The sequence below is a fragment of the Spea bombifrons genome, chromosome 8 (genome assembly GCF_027358695.1).
Source record: "Spea bombifrons isolate aSpeBom1 chromosome 8, aSpeBom1.2.pri, whole genome shotgun sequence".
NCBI classification, from domain to species: Eukaryota; Metazoa; Chordata; class Amphibia; order Anura; family Pelobatidae; genus Spea; species Spea bombifrons.
In genome coordinates, this window is record NC_071094.1 from 40,203,554 (window position 1) to 40,227,833 (window position 24,280).

Sequence of the window (24,280 nt, forward strand, 5' to 3'; positions counted from 1 at the left end):
TGTAATAAAATATTACGGACAATATTGTAGGGCCAACTTCTGCCCCAGGAGCTTTTTGCGGACACATGCCCTCCCGAGGCCGGTGTTTGATGATGATGATTATAGCGCTATCATATTCCACGGCCCTATCCCGCGCATGTTTAAATCCCCTTACTGTATTAACATCTACCACTTCTGCTGGGACACGTTTCCACTTATCTGCCACCCTCTCAGTAATGTAAAACTTCCTTACACGCTTCTTTTCCTTCTGCCAATTATCTGGGAATTTACCTGATGTCCGCATTTAGCATAAGCAATAGCCAGTTACTCTTTTACCACGCAGCTCTTGGGCAAAGTTCTAAACGTGGAGCAGTTGCCATGGAAACCTTTTGAAAGCCCCTGCCAACTGCTCCACACTTAGCTAGAATTGCTCATTATAAAAAATGTCAGTTGGCTCCCGTATTAAAGACATGATAAAGCTTCTCCCGCCGGGTCCCCGGTCACACCCTGTCTGCACAGTGACAGAGCAGCCAGGTAAACACACCTGCCTGTGAAGCAAGCAGTAACCCCCCCTGTGGCAGCCAATCACAAGGCAGCGTGTGCTGCCTGATATCTCCCTCAGCCAATAGCAGCTCAAACTCGGACTATTGTCCCGCCCCTACCTTCCAGACCAGTGGGAAGTTACACACAACAAACCCAGTGCATGCCGAGTCAGGAGCAGGAAGAGCTGCAGCAGCGCAGGGACTCCCGCTCCCCAGGTATAAAGCCTTCTGTCTCTTTATAAATACCCCTGCCTGGGGTAATAGAAGCCAAGGGGCAGTAGAGGCTGACCATTAACCCCTTACTTACCAGGCGGTGTCGGTGCCAACACCCTGGAGCTTCCCTTGGCTTTGCGCTCAGCAGGTTAGACCCGTGACAGCTACAATGTATCCTTTATCCAAATCCCTGATTGTTTATCTACTTCCCTAAAGTAAACCCGGATGGATACTTTGTTTCTTACTTCCCTTTTAATTTAGATTAATGAACCCCCTTTTTTTAAAAGGCCTAGCAGGTGCTCTGGTACTGAAGGGGTTAACCTGGGGATGGGGGTGTGTGTGTCCGTCACTGAAATAGTTAATACAGAAAGGATTCGAAACCCATAAGGGGTTAAAAGGCACGCCTTATTGTATGCACAGTATATATGTGTATATATGTATATGGATCGAATGATATTAACCCTTTCCTGCTTGTCGAGAACCTCAGAGCATTGATGCATTTCTTTCTTATTTTTTTGTTTTTGCGATACATTTGAAGACGCTGCCATTCCGATGAAATAATGAGCATTTTGTTGAGTGTCTGTATTTTTAATAACATGGTTTTCTATTAAAATAGGGATTTTTTGTAATTATGGGGGGGGTTTGAGAAATTGTAATTTTGTTGGGTATTAGCAGTGGCGGTCGGAGGGAATCTGTGCGTCATATTATATGTTAATATAATGTATTCAGCTGGCAGGGGAGTCATGCTATTGACTACATTAAATAACTCTAAGACACGGTGATTAAATAAGCTAAAAATGTGGAATTTCGTAATTTGTTGGAAAAAAAAGCCAAAAATGATTATTATGTATTTTTAACATTTTTTGTATGGTCTGGTTTTCTACGTGATCTCCCCAAAAATACTACATAAAACATTCAGGGAGCTGATGCATGAGAAGTGCGGATACCCCGCAGTTAATGCTTAATAACGTCTGGGGGGGGGTATGTAACGGGGGGCGTAAATGGAGAATGTGTATACGTCTCGGCATGCGAAGTTCAGCGTTTTAGGCAAAATTCAAAACACAGGAAAGTTGGCGTCAGATAAGAATCCTAATGGGACAGCTGTAGCTCCTGTCTTGCCACATCTTCTGTAACGCTACTCCATGCATCCACTACCATATTGTAAAGTTCTGATGTATATAAAGTGGGATGTGAAGTTATGGCAAAAAGGTAACAGTCAGCAAGAATATTGCCTTGGTTGTCATGGTTGTCATGGTGATTTCACATCTTTTAACCCTCAAATGTTCATGTTTAGAGAGAAGGAGTAGATTACAGGAGGAGTAGTAGATGTATGGAATTTCCTTCCAACAGAGCATGTCGGGTGATTAGAAAAAAAACGACAACTAAAAAAGTTTGTTAATTATGCAGAAAATGCCGCCCAGTCACTGTAGATAAAACAGACATTTGTACAACCAGTTTATTTTGCCAGAGGTCGGAGGAGGATACCGTGACTCCCCAACACGTTAAAGGAACACGCGTGAGAAATGCTTTTAGCAAATATTTTTATTTATGACTCGAAGAACAGAGTGGGGGCAGGGAGACACCATTTTTGATTGAAAGATGTTTTGTTTCCAGAAGAACAAAATGACATCATCAAAAAAGGCATCGTATTTAGCGAGTACTGGAAACAGACGTGGGAAACGTTGGTTGTGGGTGCAGGGCGAGGTTACTAAGAAGAGGTGGGCATAAACTGTGCCAATGCCCCTTTAAGCCCCACTCTGTTGTGTAGATGAACACGGTCCGGAGGAGGCTGGGTGTTGTTCCTAACCTCAAGGTCGCCTCCAAACACGGCACGTTAATTGGAGCACGGCGCCCCGCAGTTTTTAAATAAAGATGGCGCTATAAAAATCCATAAATAATAAAAAAATAATAGAAATTAATAATGTTTATTTACACGCTGATTCCGCTCTCCTGGGTTTTTTTTTTTTTTCTAATAATGTTGAAGCAGATAAAAGTGACGCCCCATAAACATTTCACCTGTGCAAAAGGGGAGCGAAATGGTGCAAAAGGGGGGAGAAATGGTGCAAAAGGGGGGAGAAATGGTGCAAAAGGGGGGAGAAATGGTGCAAAAGTGTCCATAATGCTACACAAAACGCACAGAATGTAGTCGTGTAAACGAGACGCCGTATCACATGCACGTTAATAATAGCTGCACGGTCCCTTTAAATTTATTCGGCGTCCCCCCCTTGTAAATGCATGGGGGGGGCTCTGCAGACTACCCCATATGCCTCCCCCAGCTATTTTCCATGCACAAGATGCATTCGGCTAAAGACCGCTAATCAGCCCCAGTGCAGCCACTTTCCTGCCACTCATTGGTTGATTCAAGCAACCAATCAGCGGCAAGAATCGCAGGCCATGAGTTCAAGTACTCTTATTGTTCGGTGACATTAAACTGTCCACGTCATGGGGCCGCTAAATGGCACTTAGAATCCGGCGTAGACACCGGACTGTGCTGGGCGCTCTATCTCATTGCCGGGCGCCATGTTTTTTTTTTCCGTTCCTAAATTGTTGAAGTTTAGTGTAATTCAGAGAGTTTCTTCTATTTTCAAAGGTTCTAGAAGGTTTTGAGCAAAGGGCCCCCCCCACGCTGGCGAGAGATGTCGACGTCTTCCAATTACTGGGTGTCGGAGAACGGCAGCGTTTCAGACAAGGACAACGTCTTTTATGAACGGGTGAGGACGTACAGCCCCGTCACCAAGATGGTCCAGGTACTCGATGGGAGCTCCGGGAGCCCTCTGTCCCCGCGCCCTCATTCTCCGGGATACCAGTCGCTCGCCTGGAGCCCCGAGCCGATTCACCAAGTGCACCACGTTCAGGTGAGAAAAATTTAATGTATGGAAGATTTACTGCACTGAGAGAGTGGTAGATGCGTGGAACAGCCTCCCAGCAGAGGTGGCAGAGATTAATCCAGTGACCGTACTCAAACATGCATCAGTACGTGGTCTGCCCCAGACGTTTCCCGTGAGCAGAATATACTTAATTTCCAGATTTCTTTTCCTATTTCGCATTACAAATGTTTCTAAAGCTATATTTTTAGCCTCGCTTGTTTGCTTTTCAGTCGGCTTCTTGTTTAAGGAGTTAAAATTTGTGTTTTTTAAAGCGATCCAAAAACGTAAACGTTTTCCGTGGGCCAAAATACAGAACTCAAGAAGCCCGAAGCCCAACCAGCCATATGACAGCAATATGTTTTTTTTTATTCTGGATGAGGGTTATGGGAGTTGTAGTCCCCCAAAATGAATGACTTGTGTGTCAGAAACAGGATACTCCATATTGTGTATTTGTTTGTGTATTAAATTGTATCTTCTCTCTTGGAACCGAACAGTCGTTTGGGGAAATACTCTGTTTCTTTGCGCTCGGCGATCACACCCTCCCGGGTCCCTCGTTACGAGCCGCCGGCCGCACCTGTTTACTCTGTCAGCTCCGTGTGATTCTCACATTCCCAGCTCTCCTGCGCATGTTCCTGTGCATCGTGTTGTCAGTTTGGGAAAGAAATCAAAAAATAAATTGTAACAAATGACATCTATAGATGTTGTGTTCTAGTTGCGTATTAGAGATGACATCATACTTTATACACTACGTGTCAAAAGTTTGGGGTCACTTGTTTTTTTATTATTATTATTAAAGAAAAGCAAATTGTATCTATTAAAATAACATGAAATGGATCATAAATCCAGCACAGACGGGGTTAATGTTGTAAATGACTATAGTAACTGGAAACGGCTGATTTTTAATGGAATCTCGTCATAGGCGTACAGAGGCCCTTTATCACTCCCATCACTTCCATCACTCCTGTGTTCCAACGGCCCTTTATCACTCCCATCACTCCTGTGTTCCAACGGCCCTTTATCACTCCCATCACTCCTGTGTTCCAATGGCCCTTTATCACTCCCATCTCTCCTGTGTTCCAATGGCCCTTTATCACTCCCATCACTCCTTTAGTGTCCCAATGGCCCTTTATCACTCCCATCACTCCTGTGTTCCAATGGCCCTTTATCACTCCCATCACTCCTGTGTTCCAATGGCCCTTTGTCACTCCCATCACTCCTGTGCTCCAATGGCACGTTGTGTTCCCTGATCCGAGTTTAAGGTTAAAAGGCTAATTGATGGTTAGAAACCCTTTTGTGACTATGTTACAGTGAGAAATGTCCTTGGTTTCCATGAAAGTGACCCAAACCTTTTATTTGTATAAATATGTTTATTTAGCAATTCTTTTCTTAAAAGCATAATCATTTAAATGGCGAGATCCGGAACATAGTTTTGGTTTCTTGTTCATCATCCGGTGACTGGTTCATCGTTTTTAGAGGGGGTGTCTGGGGCGTTAGGCTGTCCCTTTAAGCTTAGCCCTAGTAGTTCACAAACCACCCTAAATGAATCTATAAATAAAAAGGGAATAGTGAAACCGGTCGCATTCCTCTTCCTCCAGAGGCTGTCATGGCGGTGAAGCTGTTAATATTAACCTCCCGAGCTTTTGCATGAAATCTTCCTGCTGTCCAAATAACCTTTGTACTCCGTGAAATCCATGATTTAAGGCTGTGGCTGCACGCACGTGTATATATATATATATATAAATATTACACGTACCTAGCGTGCTAATGGTTAAAGGTGCGGTTCCACTTAATGTATTTAATTTAACACTTTCATAGCTAAATGCAGCATTAAGAACAATATTCCTGACTTCCCTCCATTGCAAGTCTCTCCCTAGACTTTCCTTCTTGTATTACAAACAACAAAAAAAGGCTCATTAGCAAAAATCTGGGAATGTTCTACTTGTGTCTTTTTCCCCGGAAAACTCTTTATGTCGCGGGGCTTTAGGTGTGATCTCCACGAGTGAGTCATCGGCGGGTTTCACGCGTCGTTTGAAATGTTGAAATCTCGTGTGAAATGAACGCGTCTTCGGCTTCTTTTATCTCCGTTTGTAGCACTGAACAGGGAACCTTTGGTCTGATTTGACATTTACTAGCAAAAAAATTAAATAAATCTGAACACACCTTTCATATCAAAAAGAATAAGCTGTTATATTATGACATCATTTTACAGATGATAACATCATCCGCCTTTACAGCTCTTTGTATAACCGCATGCAGCTCAGTTATTACAATCAAGACTTCGGGCTTCATGTGTTTGTTGGAATATCTGAAATATTGAAGAAGTGCGATTTCTATGGCAACTGCCTATCAGAGCCTGTCGGGTGCACGGGGCAATAGTGTATTGGGCGAGACTAATGTGCCTGGAGTGTTGGAGTGTTTTTGGACAAGTATATTACTCCGAGTTCTCCCCCGCCTGGGGGGTGTCAGCCCCAGACAGAGAGAAGAAAGGGAAGCCCAGAGAAAGAGGAAAGTGGTCAGGAGACCCAGAGAAGCAGCACCTTCATGAGAATGAATGTGCGATGGGGTTATAGGGCAGACAGAGTTTCTAAAGTGGTTACTCAGCGATTATTATATCCGATAAAGGAGCTTCTGGAAACAAGGAGGCCGTGTCTGCTCTGAAACACGGCTATTAGCACCGGCTTGTTGTGTGCCAAGGGGGTCGTTTTCTTTTTTTTTAATATAACATCCCCATTTTCTTTTCACCTGGGAGTAAAAAAAAACCTATGCTTATCCTGCATTAAAAATATACCGGTATTTGCTAACACATTTTAATGTTATTTGGAAAATAAAGTTTAATTTTTTTATGTTAATATATTGCATTTAAGTAAAAATGTTTGCAAATGCTTTGCAGAAATTTATTTTTATTTTGAGTGTACAAAGAGGGTGGTAGATACATGCAACAGCCTCCCAGCAGAGGTGGGAATTAAAAAATGCATGGGCCCGTAGCCTTATGGCTCCTGAATTTAAGAAAAAGGCTGGCTGGGGTGTGAGACTCCACAGCAGATGGCCCAATTGGGTCAAATTCTAAGTTTCTGGTATAACTATACATTATCACGTTATCACATATAGTCAAGGGGGTTATGGATTAAAAAGCACATTCTGTTGGTTGCTATGGTGATAAGAACACCTTGTAACTTTAGCAGAAGTTGTGTGTTATATGTAAAACCCAATGACATGATTTAAGTATTTTGAAAATAAACAAAAACCTCAGTATTTTTTTTTTAATACATGTTCTGGCCGTGTGAACATTAAACACGAGTTACAGGTACAGGTCACCTGGGACAGGTATGTCAGAAATGTACCCCGAGGGCTACAACTAGCGAGTAAAGAAATACACCACGGTTCAAAAGTTTGGGGTCACATAGAAATGGCCTGGTTTAATGGGGTTAATGCTGTAAATGACTATAGTAACTGGAAACGGCTGATTTTTAATGGAATCTCTTCATAAGGGTACAGAGGCCCTTTATCACTCCCATCACTCCTTTATCAGTCCCATCACTCCTGTGTTCCAATGGCCCTTTATCAGTCCCATCACTCCTGTGTTCCAATGGCCCTTTATCACTCCCATCACTCCTGTGTTCCAATGGCCCTTTATCACTCCCATCACTCCTGTGTTCCAATGGCCCTTTATCACTCCCATCACTCCTGTGTTCCAATGGCCCTTTATCACTCCCATCACTCCTGTGTTCCGTGAATCTGTGAGATCATTTCCGTTATCCAATTCTAAATTGTAGTTCTGTTCCTTTCAGCCACGTGACTGGAGATGGAAAGCTATGGAATCTTCACGGTTTTGTTTTCTGTGTTTGTTCTTTAGGGCAGGAAAAGTATTTTGGAATAAACTAGGATTTATTCTTCATCCTGCCGAGGAACGCAAAGCGTAGAATGAATAGACGCGTCCCGCCGTAGAGCCCGGCTTTATCTTATGTACGTTCTCAGTAATTACACGGCAAATGAAGTCAAGTAGCTGGGAAAAGAAAGCAAATGCAAGGAGATTCCATGCATCTGTATTAAAAAAAAACAAAAACCCATAAGTATATTTATATCTTTGCTGCTGTAATGAAGAAGCTCGTCTTTTTCCTAGATTGTTACACCACAAGACGTAAAACCTACTCCAGCTCTTTTAATGAAATAGTTTAGATTGCAAGCTTTTGTGAGCCAGTTTCTCCACGCCATCTGTCTCTGCTTCATAGATTGCATATACTCCCCTTCTACCTTACCTCCCAACTGTCCTGTTTTTAGCTGGACAGTCCCAATTTTCAGACAAAGGCCCTCAGAGCTTAATAAATCAATATTAATAAGGAAATGTTGAGGAGTGGTACGCAGTCTACAACTATTATTTCTCAGGACAGTTCTGTCCAGTCAATAGTGGGTTAATACAGGTAAACGATTTGCGTTATGTTAACCCCGTCAAGCGTTCATTCCACTTGGAGTTCAAAGATGTTTAATTGTCTGCGCGTTCTCTGTGCTAAATGGTTTATGTTTTAGCCGTCAGAGGCGATGCTATCTTTTGTTGTTGTAGCGAACCATTAAATGAGTGGAATGACAGGAATTTTGGAGAATAGCAGATTATGTATAAATCAGTGCTACCCATTAGAAACCGGATTCATTTTAATAATAGCATTTTTTGTTGGGATTTTTGGCTGGTTCATTATTAGATTTTGCCGCTCAGAATCTGCACTATTGGGTTAAATCACGTGTTTTTGGAAAATATGCCTTTATACATTCTTAATACTGAGAGTAGGAAGGGCCGTCCCCGAGGGAGGTTATTATTATTAATTAGCGGTTTATATAGCGTCATCATATTCCGTAACATGGCGTTACATGACGCTGCTTCATTCCCGACTCTTTGTGAAGGCCTTTGGACCGACCCGGGCCCTCGACCCAACCAATACAGAGCCATGACAATGATAAACTAGGAACATATGTTTAGACTTTAATTTTAATTATTAAAAAAATCAAGTTTTCTGTTAAAAGCACTGACGCACAGTTTAACGCACCCTGGAACGGCACGTTTAGCAGGGATATTTCACCTGTTGCCATGGTGATAGGACCACATTCCAAGCTTTGCACCAGAATACACCTCCAGAGATCTTAATGCTTAACGGGGATTGTGTTCTCACGCTGCTGAGCTGGATCGAGGTTTGAGCCGGGTTGCGCCGAGGCTTCCGTTTGTCCGGCCCCGGTCCGCTCGGGCGGGCGTTCGATGGAAACGCCTGTTTTGGTGGAGCGACAGGGAATGGTTTCAGGTTTTATGTGTCTGCCGCTGAGCCGCCAAGCGCGTCGGGATGCTGCCGGATACAATTACCGGGCGTTGGGCGCGCGGCTCTGCCTTTTAGTCATGTGTTATTGTTCTCATGGCGGGGCTGCGTCTCCTCGTACACCACCCGGAACCACCTAACAATTACTCCCCACCGGGCTTTCCTTCTGGAGCAGGTGTGATACGCACTAATAAAAGAACTCATTTAATACGGGGTTACATTAAAAAAAAAATACACGTTGTCATTAATTTTTGCTTCATTCATAATTTTGTCAGGAACACTTAATTGTCATGTGACACAAAAGCAGGCAGTGATTGGTTGAACAATACCTGGAAATTAAGTGGCGCAACCTCCCAGCAGAGGTGGTAGAGACTAATACATAGGGAATAGGGAATTTTGCCTTAATAGGCGGTAAATTAACTTAAACTTAGTCTTGGAAATGTCAGCTCATCAGTGTGCTAGGATTCAGGCGTATGTCAGGAGATGTTCCAACACGTTTATGTTCAAGCCTCCCGCTTATGTGCTCCGGGCCATTCACTAAAAGCATTAAAGGAAAAGTTCTCCTGGGTTTCCAGCGTGTACCGGGCCATGAGACGGAGCGGCAACAAAATTACAATGCGTTCCAGTCGCGTGTTCAACCGTTTTTGAGGATACTTACTCATAATTTAGTCCTAATACGATGATTATTTGCTGTATAATTGCTGGTCGACCCAATACAGGCTTTGGCAGCCGTTGTGTCCGAGCTGGAGAAATAATAGAGGACAGAAGGAGGAATTAAAGCGGAAGAATGAATGTTCCAGAGTTTTACACCAAGAATAGAAATAGATCCACTAGATTGTAAGCTCTTTTGAGCAGTACCCTCCTTAACTGTTGTTTCTGTAAGTCACGTTGTTATGTTATATACTACTTGTTACATCCTCCTGTTCTACGCAATATCATGGCGCTATATAAAACAATAACATAAATAATAATAATAATTTTGCGAAGGTCGCCCACATTTAATCCATAATCGCTTCTTTGGGTGCAATAAAAATATTTTCAATTATTCTCAATAAAAAAATAATAAGTTCTTGCCTATTTAGCATAATCATAGCCTGCCCTAATTGTTGAATTTTTGGTTTTGTAGGATTTTGTACAGAAGATAATTAAAAGTGTGATGCAATTTTTAAATAGGTTTATAGGCTCATTTAGCTAATCAGACCATAAATTTAAGCAGATGTCATTATCACTGGGCTCCGGCACGCAGTAGATGGGATACGAGCCTCTCCGTTTCATGTATCCCACGCCAGGAGGTGTGTGAAGCCGTGGGTTTCTCTCATTCACTCGCCCAGCCTGTTCTACAAGGAGAATTAATGCGAGTTACTGTATAATCCCAGCATTAAAACCCGCGTGTTTACACCCATGAGCTACGCTTTGCTTTACAGGTTAGATCTACGGTAGCCTGTAGGATATTATTTCTGGAAAAAAGTCAAAAACGCTTTCACGCTCTCCTATTAGATACATCTGCCTGACATAGAAGAATTTCGGATTCCTGACACAGAGGTCGGGTATTTATCACATGTGTCATCGGCTCGTAACCCTCCTAACTCACTAATGTTTAATGGCATATGTCCAACGTCGGGCAAATAGAGCCAGCTTGTATGTGAAATAAATATATATATCTATATCTATATATATTATCATTATTATTATAAAAAATATACATAAAAGACACACACATTCGGATTCCCGGGTTGCTGCTAGAATAATAATGACCAATAAATAAACAAAACAAAGTAAGAATTCTGGGTATACACTGGGTTCACCAAATGACATAAGTGCGGCTGGATAAGGGCTGGATATGGAGCACTTGTTGACCAGCGCCCATCGCGTTTGTCCGGGGTATGTGATGGCCGGTCTGGGCCTGCCTCTGTTTGTGTGACATATGGCCTAGCTCCCAATGACTTTCCAGACTCATTGAACCAAGTCTTGCTTTGCTTTCAACTTAATTCATTAAAAAGACACATAAATCGAAATGAGACGTTGGCCAGTTTTCTTACTGTCTTTCATGAAGTTCCTCCACCCTGAAAATATTTTTTTGCTGAGTGTGAGAAGTATGGTTAGAAGCCTGGGGCAGAAGGGCTGTTTCAGCAGGCTGGGATGCTAACAGACTCTTTAGATAGTTAGCCGCTTTTTTTTTTTTTTTACGAGGAGTATTTAGTTGTGTAGAATGTGGGAGAGTCTTTCAGAAGAAGTGCTGACACATATTAGGAATCATAGGCGTTTCATTGAATTTTTTCCTGTACTGAAAAAAATATATAAAAAAATCATGGCCACCTATGGGGGTAAATGTGGGACAGGAGAAAGAGCTTATGGGTGGCAGGGGGGATGGGCGTATCATATGTGAAGATGGAGATAAAATATGAGCAGATCCTGGGTCTACAGGATAGAACTGACTTCATTGACTTCCCACAATGAAAATCCTTTCAAGGGTGTTTTTATTGTAACGATTATTGACTTCAACTGTTGGGGGTCTTCGCTAGATCATCCCCACCGCTGGCATCTTCATTAAATCACTTCCACTGTTGGGATCTTAACTAAAATGGTTTATAAACATCAGATCATGGGAGATGCACTACGAGGTCACACATCTGCATGTATGTTTTTGGCCAGGGCAGAATATAACACATTCCAAGGGACAGCCCTTCCATCCCAAATGGGGAACCATCACACGTCTTGAAGCAACACTTCTCAAATGAAACATTGTAACTAAAGTTCTCTTTTCTTACAGGAAGCACAATCTCCATCATACTCGCAAGGGACTATAAGGCGTTACATAGTCCAGGCTCCCGAACAGGTATGCAAATCAAGGGTTTTACTTTCTGGTACCACTTTGTGTAGAGCGTTGGGTTTATGGAATGGGACCAGTGGTGATACCCTGTTTCAGAAGAACAGTTTTTACCACGGAAATCTTATGTTACAACCTGTTGACTCTTTGCCGATCCGATCCATCGTAATACCCTAAACCATAATTTCACTACAAATCAATAAAAATGCAGGCAATTAAAAAAATTATATATAATGATCAATTTCATTACCTTAAAGCAGCTGCCCACCATGGCACATCCGCTACAGAAATTGGCCTTCTCAGCGGTGATTTTCATAGTAACTGAAGCTTCTTCTTACAGGAGGTCCTCCCTTCTTACCCTCAAGGAACAATAAGAAGATACATTGTTCAAAACCAAGAGCAGGTAAGACAAAATTATGCACTTCATGCAAAAAGATGTAAGGGCCATAAGAGAGGTTCACAGGTCTGCTATGGCCAGGGTGAATTGAGGTGGGGTAAGAGTGCATGGGGTCTATTCACTATTAGGAGAGTTTGCAGGACACTTGAGTTTAGCTTCTGCCGGAAGTGCCTGGCTGGCCCTGTATAATGTATAGGTAAATCAGATTCCTTCTTACTCATTAAATGATACATTATAGTGGGCCAGCTCAGCCCTTATTGCTGGAGAAACATGCCAGTGTTGGCCCTTCATAACGAGTAGGGAAGCGATGAATCGAGCACTTATTCTGGGAATGTTAGTAGAGCCTTGTGCTTCTTACATTATGGCACCCACCAGACTTGACCATCCTATAGAGTTCTTATTCACTAAACATCGCATTGCATCATCTACACAGGGACAGATGCAAAGTTCATGCTATGATCAGATATGTATCAGCTCACTGTTTAGGAAATAAGCCCCTGTTTGCTTTCCTTGCTACATTCCAAGTCTGAGCTTGTATAAGGATACACGTTCCTGCAAACTAACAAGAGGCATTACTGAGCGTGCTTTACTCACCAGGATTAGAGAGCAGACTAGAAATTAGAGTATGAAAAGCGCCAACCAAGCAGCTTGTCTACATATGCCCTTAGCTATTAAAGGAACTTAGTTTTTACCAAAAGGCGAGTTGTTTCTTAGGCGCTTCGATAAGCAACAAAATAATTCATCCCAGCATTAATCCAGCAGTGTTTTTCTCGTTCGGCCGCAAGTGCAGGAAGGGTATTAGAGAAACAATCTCCAGTTTGATGATTGAATGGAATTAGATCCATGCGCAGCCCGTGCCAATGGAGGGTTTATCCAGCCTTGTGGCCTCTCTTGGAACGCAGTGATCAGCGGGTACAGCACCTGGTAGATGTTAACTCATTTTATTTTGCAGGAAATATCTCCGTATCAACAAGGAACTGTGCGAAGATACATAGTGCAGAATCCCGAACAGGTGCGATATTTCTTATATCAACCTTCGCTTGTGTATTTAATTTAGATAGTTTAGTTTTATATAAGTGGTTTGGCTTTCAGTTTCTGGTCCCATAATAGGCTGATGTAGATCGAATGTCCTGCGTCTATGGAAGCTTTCATCTCTCAGCATCTAAGTTCTTCTACAGTTCTTCTACAAAAAAACATCTGTGCCATATTCCAGTATTAAGGTTTTTAATTAGTTTTAATCATCCAGACACTGTTTCTTTTGAAAACTACAGAACGTTCTACCTGAACCAGAAGAAATAGAGTTCTGGGTGGGCTACTCTAGGAGGTCGCCTTACATCATCACTGTCTCAGAGCTTTCTATTAGGACAGCTTGGCTTCATGATGCATTGTGATCTCGGCCAGTTTGCAGCTATGGATTCTTGCTAACCTTATAACAATATTATTGTAAGCTTGTGAGCAGGACCCTCATTAACAAATGTATCAGTTAGTCGGTCAGTTCTAGTTTTGTCAGACCCTTTGAATGTATGAATTGTCAGAAGCACCACGTCAACTGTTGGTGCTATATAAATAAAAGATAATAATTTATTATTATTTAATTTAATAACAAAATGTATACACTTAGTCTCTTTACTTGGAGAAAACAGAATTCAGCTATACATTCCATAGGGCTTTCAACGTCTGGCTTGGAGGATAAACATGCTAAAGCTTTCACTATATTTACTTTTCCAGCAAACTTTTCTGAAGGGGGTCAATTACGTCCCGTCGAATAATGTCATCTATGAAAAGACCATCAGAAGAGTTGGGGTGCAGAATCCCGAGATGGTAAGCCATGTAATATATGACCCATTATAACTTTTGGGGGTTTTTTTTGTGTGTTTTTTTTTTATTTTTACCGTGCTTGGGCCCTTTCAGTTGACCATTAAAGCAACAAAAATCTTTTATCGCACTTGGTAGAGGCTGGTAGTGATCCAAATGATGAGAAAGCCAATAACTGGTTGAGGGTGGTAGGATTACCAATGCAGTGATTTAATCAAGTGACCTGGATTTAAGGTTCCCGGCCAGGCTTCTCCGTGGGATGCCGTAGCGAGTTCAGCTTGTTCTGAGTTCAGAGAGCATGTGGCTGCGTGTGTTTCATGGGCACTGAACACAATGCGCTTTTTGTGAAAGGCGTCAATAAGATAAACAGACAGAAGTTCCCAAAGTCTTTGCCAACTGATCAGGCCAAGATCTTCTGTTTAATGTTCTCACCTTTAGAGCCGCCATCTTTCTTCTTAAGTTTTTGTTATGTCTACATTCCTACATTTAGCTTGATGGCTCTTCGATTTATGGAACAGTCTTCAAACAGAAGGGATAGAAGGAGGAATGTTTGCAAATAAACTAAACAAATAAACGAAACAAACTAAATCCCGGTGTTCTTGAGTGCCAAACTCTATTAACTCCTCGAAGTAAAATATTTCTGTTTTCATTGACCTTCCCTTTACGACAAATGCCTATAGTGATGGTCTTTTATTTGTATATCGGCCGATGGTCCATATGGGCTCACGACTAGGACTTTGGTGGCTGCATCATGCCGCATATTATATGCCCCTCTTCGTAGGTTACGGAACTCTCTGTTTAAACCGTGTTTAATTATGCAAAGCTGTTCTGCAACATTGTATGAACTGTGCATGTAATTTGCCTCTGTATGTTACTCTGTGTCGCTGGAGCAGGAAAAACAGTCCGTCGTAGCGGTGGAAACAAACGTATCCTCTACAAGCGAGCAAATCGTTGAAAACAATAATCAGACAACGGTTGTAGTCAAGTCCACCGATCAGGTACAGTAATAACAGTTAGATCTGTCTGTCTGTCTGTCTGTCTGTCTATCTATCTATTTATCTATCTATCTATCTATCTAAAGTACAGTCCCCGCATGGCAAGCATAACAAACAGAGACCACGCTAATCTTCATTCCGGGTACCATACCATTTCAGTGTCCAAGGTTTAAGGGACTGGGGTGGGGTGGGGTGGAGTGCTGCCTCAAGCTTCTCTCCCATGTTAGGGAGAAGATGCAAGGAAAGGAGAGTTTGCTGAGGCATTGTTTGCCTTGGGTACTAGAAACGCTAGTGACAACTCGGTCTAGTAGTTCCGGACCATGGAGGGCCATGAACCTCTAAAGGTCTGCAACTGACCACTGTTTCTAAAGGATCAATATATTTCTGTTTTGCTTCTAGCACGGAGGGTCAATGGTCCGATTGCTCAGTGGGACATCCTTTTCTATTGAGGAATCCCTCAGCAAGGATAGCGCTGGCCTTCTATGCAGTTATCATTCCCGGGCTGGCCAGAGCTCCCCATCTCTGACTCTTTATAGGAGGCAATAAGGGGGTGTGGCTGTGAAAGGGGGTGGGACTGGTGTAAGACCGAGCAGTAAGAGGGTGTGACCAAGCAACACTCCCCCTGCTGGCAGATTAAAGACACCGAGAGTCCTAGGAAGCAATGAGAATCCCGGAGAGCGCTCAGCGCTGACAGTATTGCCCCATTATGCTCTGTATCATGCACTACGACTCCCATTTGCAATACTTTGGGCATTATAGAACAATCCATTTGTTGCTATGGTGATAAAACCTGTTTTAGAACTTTGCAACAGGGTCACTGTTTATAAATCCCCCCACAGTTCTTAATGCAGTCTTCATGCGCAGATCGCACTCCCCAGTTATCCGCCTTGTGGGAATATTATCACAATATAAAGAAATAAAGAAATATTTATTTTAGTATATAAAACCAATGATACATTTATCTGTGTGTACATTTCTATAGTGTCTTCATTGGGCACTTACAGTCATGTGACCGTTAACACTAGCTAGACGGCTATTGCTTTCGTGTCCTTTTTGGTGTATTTACGCCTCTTTTTCCCCCCTTAAGGAGTTTATTACCGAACAGAAAACCCAGCAGCGAGTATCCAATGAACAGGTAAGAAATTAGTTATTAATACAACGTCCTTTTAACCCCATGAATCCACTAAAGCAAGCAAACCGATCAACGACAACCGAGCACGGCTGCGTTTACGCCTTTAAAGCACTCTGTGGGTGTTCTGGTTACAAAGTGTCCGAGTCACGCCACCGGGACGCTCTCCAAGTCTTGAAGCGTTGAAGCTGCGAGGCTCTCAGCTCTGCATTTGCTTTGGGCCCTAAGGAAAGCGTCGGTGTATTGTGAGAAACGCGCGGTAAACAGCTTTGCAGGCTTAGCCCGATCGAATGAAATGTTTTCTTTATTCAGCCTTTTCTGCCTTTGATAAGCGAGAGTTCTTCTTTGGCTGTCGTCGTCTCGCCCTGAAGCACACGCTCTGTATTTCTGACATTAACACGTCCTTGCCAAACAGACGGTGGTTGTTTTGTACTTCGAGAGTTATTCTTAACTTTAAAAGTTTTTTTCTTTTTTTTTTCTCTTCTTTTTCACTCCTAAAATAAACGTTGTGGGTGGCTGTGATCTCACTGCCGTCAGAGATGTTCTTGCACTTGTACCTTTTCCAGAAATTATGTTTGTCAGAAAAACTAAAATGTAAGAATAAATATTAGAATAAGAAGAAATAATAAAATAATAAACATCTCTTAAAGATGGGCTCTGTCCTGTGAAAAATACCCACTGGTGAATTTAGACAATTATGACTCTAAATATTGAATATTATAATATTTTAATTATTATATTATAATATTATTTGATATAATATTATAATTATTATATTAATTGTTAATATTAAAAATGTTAATATATAAATATAATAATCAGCACAAAGAAAGAGAAAAGGAGAATAGGAAAACACTTCCTAAAACCAGTTAATATGGTTAAACCATAAACGTAACTCTTTTCCACTGATCCGATTAAGGGTTATAAGGTAGAACATCTGACGCGTTTTACCCTAGAGGCTAATTCAGATATATTCTAGATGCTGTGTGTAAGCTCTTGAGGTAAGACACACTAGAATTTCTAGAGTTCTGAAGTTCTTAGTAGGTTTCTGTCACTTTTTTACCCCTAAAAACTCGCTAATATGTCAATTTTTTTTTAATATTTTATAAAACCCGCAAGGAGTAAATTTTCCTTACCGTGCAGTTGCTTTGGTTTCGCCAGATTGACCTCGGATTTTGTTTACAGCCTGTTATTAAGGTTTTCATGAGATTTGTAATTTGGCAAAAAAAAATAAAGTGAATCTGCCCCGGGGGAGTAGAAATATTTTGATTTGCTGAAAACCTGTTCTCAATAAACTAATTAAATTCCCATCAACTTATTTAGCTCTATTTTCTTCTTATAAACCAGAGATGTGCAAGTTTAAACACGAGGAAAGGTGTGTCTTTTGACGTTTCTTAAACTAAACACATAACAAAATGAAATATAATCGGAGGAGATCTTTAGGAACACTGCAGATCATAAACCATTTTCACACGCATGAAAGGTGTCACCGAGTTGGGCAGCGCTGATTTCCAGAGAATCTGTGTTTGTGACTTTTGTACAGAAGCTCTGTGATACTCAGGAAGAAAGAAGCTGAGACCAAAGTTCAGAGACGAATCTTCGGTTAATAACATTGTTGCACTTCATACGCTTGTGAAAATTAGGAGGCCTGAGGCTTCTGAAGGAGCTGTTGCCTTAAATCTACCATTAATGATGGTTTTTCAGAACTATCAGAGAGTTTATTGGGCAGAACACGTTTATCTCTCATTCTTTGGGGTGTGTTTCTCCTTTCCTTTCTCTATTGACAGCTCCTCTCAGCTTTCCTATCGCCTGTCCCATACCACCCTCTCTCGAAACATCACATTCAGCCGCTGCATCTCCATCTTCATCTCCTTGCTTCCTCACTACATCCAAAAGTGTACCTCTATCGCAGTGTCATATTGGACCATCCTCTATCGAACACACGATGGGCTAACCCACATCCACTGACCTACCTCAACACCTCCCTTCTTTTCCCCTTTACTCCTACAGCTTTATTTCACTTGCTGTCTTCTACAAGCCAAAGCCAAGGCATCCTCGGGTCATCACTTCTCACATCCCAACATCATTTACAAACTCTACAGAACTTTACAAGCCACAATCGCACTACAATTGGACTTTACCTTTAAGCCCCACCAAACGCGACCAACAATTCCCACAATGGCATGCGTTTTATGGTTATACAGAGAGGATTAAAATTGCCAAGGAATGTCTTTTAATGAATGTTCAACGATAGGAGCCAACGTTAACTGTAATTCTAGATCAGCTCAATGATTTACCAAGGAGCCGTGTGTCTTTTAGCTGGTAATACAGGCAGCATTAATATGTTATTGTGACATGCAGTGAGCTAATTGTGTCCAGAAGAAAGCTTTTGGACCTACGTGGCCTACATCATCCATTCATCATCATTTAATCTGTCTCGGAACTTTAAAGAGTCTTATGAGAGCACATGATTCTTTTGACAGGGCTTTCGCTCCCAACACATGAGAATAAAGTGTCTGCTTCATCCGATGTGAATAAGTCATTCGCTTCTGGTAGTTTAGCACTGGGATAGGTATACGATCCATGTTGAGAACGGGAATACCTACTAGATATAAAAGCTAGTAATTAAAACAGTATTTCAACTGACATCAAATAACTGATAAAAAAAAAATATTTTATTCACAAGTCTTATACAATGAAGAGTTCCTGTGATCTATATGAAAATATGGAAACTCAGTGAAGATGTATGAATCATGTATGACCTCGCGTGTCAACAGGTCTGATGTGTATTCAGTGAGGTTTTAGAGAATAGTTTCTTGGCTTGGCTTAAAGCCCATGGATGCGTCTTTGGTCAGAATGCAGGCGGAACTTGTAAAGAATGTGCTGGATCTTCAAAAGTGTTACACGTGGCAGGTGTGCAGTCGCATTCATCATTTCCCATTCAATGAAGTTATGTAACGACTCCAATACGTTGTGTAGACCTCAAGGGCTTGTCAAAGTTGTTGGACACAACTAATGTCTGATACGGTATCAGTGACTCAGGAGCCCGGGGAAGAATCTTCACCACCCTCTAATGCGGTTTAAGTAACAATGTATCATAATCTGGTTTAGAGATGATTGTAGATTAGGAGGGAATTGCCATAGAGTTAGATGTTGAGGAATCAGATATCAGAAAGAGGTGGTTGATTGAGGTGGCGTCAGGAACGCTTATTGAGTATTTTCTTTGTTTGTATTGTTTTATAGTTTCGTAGAGTAACTTAATTTTGTGCACGTTGAGTGTTAAACGTTCAGATCTCTTTCCTTTCCTCTCGTACAGAGATACAGCGTGGACGCAGGACCTGAGCAGTTGGACGCTCGGTATTTTGGAGAACTTCTGGCCGATCTGAGCCGTAAAAATAATGATCTGTACGGCTGCCTGATGCAGCATGTGGAGAAGATCGGAGCGAGGTAACGAAGAATCAATTTCCCTGGAATGAAAAATAAAAAACAGGGAACTGGAATCTCGTTTTGGACTAAATCAAAACTCAAACCAGGGGAAACATTTTTAATCAAATCGAACCAAATGGAAAAAGCACCCTGAATTTAGTCCTAACTAAAAGCGCAGGAAACGAAATTTAGTGTCCGAATGTAAAAAAAGTTTATCCAAATAGTTTTTGGTCCAGTCTAATGCCCACCTATTCCCCCGTGATACTAACATTCTGTAATAAGTTATATGAAGTTTAATCACTTCCCTGTACGTTCTGTATGTTATCTTTTATTATTGTTTATTTTTTTTTTTTTTTTTTTTTTATGCAGGAAACCCTCAGATTCGGAGTATCAGGTACATGAACACTCTAAGTGTGTCTTGGATTGTTGGTGGGGTAGATTTTAGAAGCTTAGTGCATTGGTGTATATATGCGAGGCTCTGCTCCAGGCATGACCCAGGACCATTTCTCTGTAAACGTCTCTATCGATAAATTATAAAAAAATCAGCACCAGCCAATTTTATTTTTATTGAAAAAAACCTAAAAAAAATATATCAGTGAGTCAACTGCGACATATAGATGGATTGGAATTATCCCTGAAATGTAAACAGCCTCATAATAGAGTCACTCCGTCTCATATTTTGGAAGCCAAGACAGGGAGTATATTCAGATAATAACGTTAACCCAGCTGTATTATCTTCTTACAGACGGCGGAGGATATCGAAGCTTTGATCCCGAAAGGAGTGTCTGAGCTCACCAAGCAGCAGATCCGTTACCTCCTGCAGGTGGGAAAACAAACCCCGCAGAGCCTCTCCCAAGAATAAACTTTTATCCCCCTGTACTGTGGTATTTGGCAGATGAACGATATTACAGGAGTGAACTCAACCATCGCAGAGCAAAAGCTGCATCTTAATATTCTGGGAAACTACGAGCCAACGCGTACAACACAGTATTCATGATCTAAATCCGAGGGATGAAAAGATGCTAGCATCAATCCTGACAACAAGTCTAGTGTCAACTTTTACTAAAGACTCCACATTTATTTTGCTCTTTTGCTTCCTAATGCCGAAACCACGAATAATTTACCCTTAATGCCCACTCTACGCGCCTTCTCACGCTTACACTCCCACCATCTTCCATGGTATTCTACGCAGAGCCCGGTCTCCTTAACTGGGTCATTTCAAGAGAATTACGTAGCACAACGATCCCTGTCGTATACACCGCGCCAATTCAACGCCGTTAAACCTTATACGGTTTTTCTTATTGTCTTTAGATGAGGCAAACATCTGATAAATCAATGAGACTCGTGCTGTCCACCTTCTCCAGCCTACGAGAGGAGCTGGCTCACTTGCAAAACGACTTGAATGTAAGTTATTTGACTTTTAAAGACATTTTAAAGGGAAATAGAGTTTGCAAAGTCTGTTACCAAATAGTCTGGTATAAATTGGACGGATGAGGACAGCCCAAAGTTTGGTGTGGGTTAAACAAGCCTTAATTCAATTACTAAAGTTGGGCCTCTGACCCTCTAGTTTTAGATGATGACCACTTTGTTCTAACATTTCTCCACCTTTGGAATAAACTTCCCTCCCGTACTTTGTTGAACCCCTTTAAATAGTTAAATGTCTCTGTCTCGACTTTTTTCACAGAAATTGGAAACGGACAAGAAGACGTTGGAAAGAGATCTGACGTTCAAGGATGCCCAAATAAAAGAGTATGAAGCGATCGTGGCGTCTCTGAGAGAGAAAAACCGCCAGCAGCAGGTATGGATCTCAAGCCGGCCGGTGGACCTCGGTAGCTAACAGTGGTCATCTAGACAACAAAATGGCCAAAATCGGAGATGCATCAACCCAAGTGGGAATGGTCTTCAAGACCCAAGTTTTGATCTGAAAGCTGAAAGCTTCAGATTGGCAAATCATTAGGACTTTTAAGTATCAGTGTTGGGGGCCACATATTGACATACATGGCAAGCCTGAAACCATTGACGAGTATGATGAATATTCTGCATTTTCTCCCAGCAAGAGCTGAAGGATAGTGCCCTGAAACTCCGCAGCGCAGAAGACACCATCATGTCCATGCGTAACGCTGAGAGCGACAAGGAATATCGCCTGAAAGAGTTTGATTACGTGAAGAATGCCCTGCAACAGGAAAATGAGAATCTGAGAATTCAGGTGAGTCCGAAGACCAGGACCATTGAAAAAGCAACTATGTAACATTCTATTATTTTCCTGTAAGAGTATCGGCTCCTTTCCGAGTGGGTTCTAGGCTACTCGACACGTTGCGTTGTAGCGGTGTATATGGAGTATGCAGATTCCGACAATTTTTCTGATTCTTCAGATCTCCAAGACTTGCTCTAGTACAGTCCTGCAGTCCAAGACGGACGAAATAACCAGACATTACAAGGAAATGATCAACACCCTCACAGAGGAAAAAGACAAGGAGATTCGCAACTTGAGGGTAATTGTTCCAGCTCCGTACAAAAATGAAAAATGTAACCCTAACCCCATCACGCCTAACCTTTCAATATTCATTAGTTATCCAATCTGCACATTTCCCAAAACCTGCTTAAAAAACACACAGAAATAAAAAAAAAAAATTCCACAGAGATTCCAGATTTGGGCAACTTTTCAGTCTCCAGCAGTCGATCCACCCCAACTCCCGTGATACCTCTGGCCGGTGTCCTTGGGATCTGTGGCTCGCCTGTCTGTCTTAAATGTGTTTATTTCCCCAAACAATGAACCCTCCACCTTCCCTTCCAGAGCCAAATTACTAAATTCCAGCGAGACATGATGGCCAGGGACGGCAGCAGCAGCGATTTGCAGTTGAGGCTCCTCGAGCTGACGACCTCTTTGGAGGAAAAGGAATCCCTGATCAAGAGACAGCAGGAGGTGAGCGTGAGCGCAGCGAGGACTCGTCGGCTGATACAGAGTGTCTCAATCTCATCATCCTCCGGAATTCTGAGACTCTTTGGCGGGAAGAACTATTATTTAATCATCATTTAATATTTATTAAGAGTTACTTTACTTCAGAGGATTGGTGAATAAGTGTTGGGTCTGTTAGAAGGCTTTTTGACACATGTTGCCGGGGCTGTCGGTATATTTAAGATGTTATGAGATAAAAGGGGTTTCTGTGTATGTGGAGGCTGCGGGGGCTTCTTCTTCTTCATCGTTAGTCTCATTTTCGCTTTTTTCTCGTTCTCAGGAGCTCCTTAGACTGCGGCAAGAGAGAGAGTCGAAATCGGTCAACCAAACTATTATCACCAAAAGGTAACGAGTGCAGCGCCTCATCACTCTTTAGACATGCTGTTAATTATAAATTCATTCATAATTAATTACAGGGATTGTAAACTTTTTTTTATTCTTAAGAAAACGATTAAGTTTTACCTAACAAGGTTCATTAAAAAGTATCTTATTTTCAGTGCTTACGTCCCGCAGTGTGCCTTCTCTCTGTTCCGGCGAGCAGGGAAGCCGGTCGCCGGCAGTGTCCATGCGCACCGTCAGATCCTCTCTTTCGGACAGTGTGTTATGGACAATGCCGGCACCTGTACTTTTTCTTGACCGGCTTTGCCCTGGAATGGCAAGAATTGAGCATTCCAAATAAATGACTTTTTTAAACATTTTTTTGATGAAATCTCTTTAGATGATGATGGTTCAAACCTTACTTTTAATGCAAGTATGCTCAGAACATAAGTAAGGTTTTTAAATTTCTTAAGATGCTGACGATGTACGTCACTGAGAGGGTGGTTGATAAGTGGAACAACTTTCCAGCAGAAGTGGTTGAGGGAGTTTAAATATGCATGGAATAGGCATATGGCTGAATTTAATACACAGTTTCCGGGGCGGCTCCAGTTGCGTGCGCGCTTATCAAACAGCATCTTCTTTACTTCTTTTACATACACAATCAGATTTTATTTTTCGTTTTGCCTCCAGATACAGGAACCAGTATCCCATCCTTGGGCTCCTCTCCGATTACAATTATTCTACTTCATCGCCGGTGAGGGAAAGCCAGACAATTCTTGTTCAGGAGCGATCAGGATGGAAACAGGTAAGGATCTGCGCTGGTGATTACGAGCCAGCTGTGCTGACACCATTTCCAGCTAGGTGCGCAGATCTGACCACCAGCTGGGTACAGATGGAGCCTTTAGTGGAAGCTGATACCTTCTATTGGACCAATGTAGAAGGACCACAAAGTCCTTTTCTTCAGCTGGAATGAATGAGAAGAAGAGACTACTGAGGTCTGGAGCTCCAGATCTTCTGTGTGTTGGTATCACCTTTCACTCAAAGCCTCCATCTTCTTAGCAAGGTGCAAAGGTTTATGATTGCCAGGTGCTTAGGTATATTGATAATGTAATGTAGACAGCAGAGTGGTTTGTCACCATCATTTACTGTGTTTGTGAAAGTAGTGGATACATGCCTGGGGTGACAGGAGTTGGCTTTGAAATTTACAAAGTCACCTTATTCTAACAACTAAAGAAAAGAAGAAAAGTTAAATTTACTTAATAATTAGAAAGATGATGTGATTTCAAATTGTTTTATTTCTTGTAGCTAATAAGGACTTCTCTCTTGTTACAGGACTACACATCTTAAAGAACACGTTGTTCCTTTCAACATGGCGGAGGATGAGAATTTGGAGAATTCCTCTGAATTTTTCAGCGTCGGGGGGGTTCAGTCCATAACTAGGAGCAAAATTATACGTTAAGGAAATTGCAGCGTCCGAAATAACAAACATTCCGTATTCCACAGATCATAAAAAATTATA

The 24,280-nt window shown here is 41.8% G+C and overlaps 1 protein-coding gene across 1 annotated transcript; it reads left to right on the forward strand.

The window, feature by feature from the left end:
- Positions 1-647: 647 nt before the first annotated feature.
- Positions 648-24,260, forward strand: POF1B (POF1B actin binding protein). The gene is made up of 19 exons (XM_053473075.1): positions 648-737; positions 3,325-3,589; positions 11,669-11,734; positions 12,066-12,128; positions 13,075-13,134; positions 13,851-13,943; positions 14,831-14,935; positions 16,020-16,067; positions 19,378-19,508; positions 19,857-19,881; positions 20,233-20,310; positions 20,799-20,891; positions 21,172-21,285; positions 21,541-21,693; positions 21,860-21,979; positions 22,282-22,410; positions 22,724-22,788; positions 23,452-23,566; positions 24,094-24,260. The coding sequence occupies exons 2-19, from the start codon at positions 3,371-3,373 to the stop codon at positions 24,106-24,108; spliced, it is 1,692 nt and encodes a 563-aa protein (XP_053329050.1). The 5' UTR covers positions 648-737; positions 3,325-3,370; the 3' UTR covers positions 24,109-24,260.
- The last annotated feature ends 20 nt before the right edge of the window (positions 24,261-24,280 follow it).

Bases quoted from the DNA above. Each gene is read 5' to 3' on its own strand.
- POF1B (XM_053473075.1), top strand. From the start codon at position 3,371: ATGTCGACGTCTTCCAATTACTGGGTGTCGGAGAACGGCAGCGTTTCA. The intron at 12,129-13,074 runs GTAAGACAAAAT...TTTATTTTGCAG, and splicing joins TTGTTCAAAACCAAGAGCAG to GAAATATCTCCGTATCAACA. The intron at 16,068-19,377 runs GTAAGAAATTAG...CCTCTCGTACAG, and splicing joins AGCGAGTATCCAATGAACAG to AGATACAGCGTGGACGCAGG.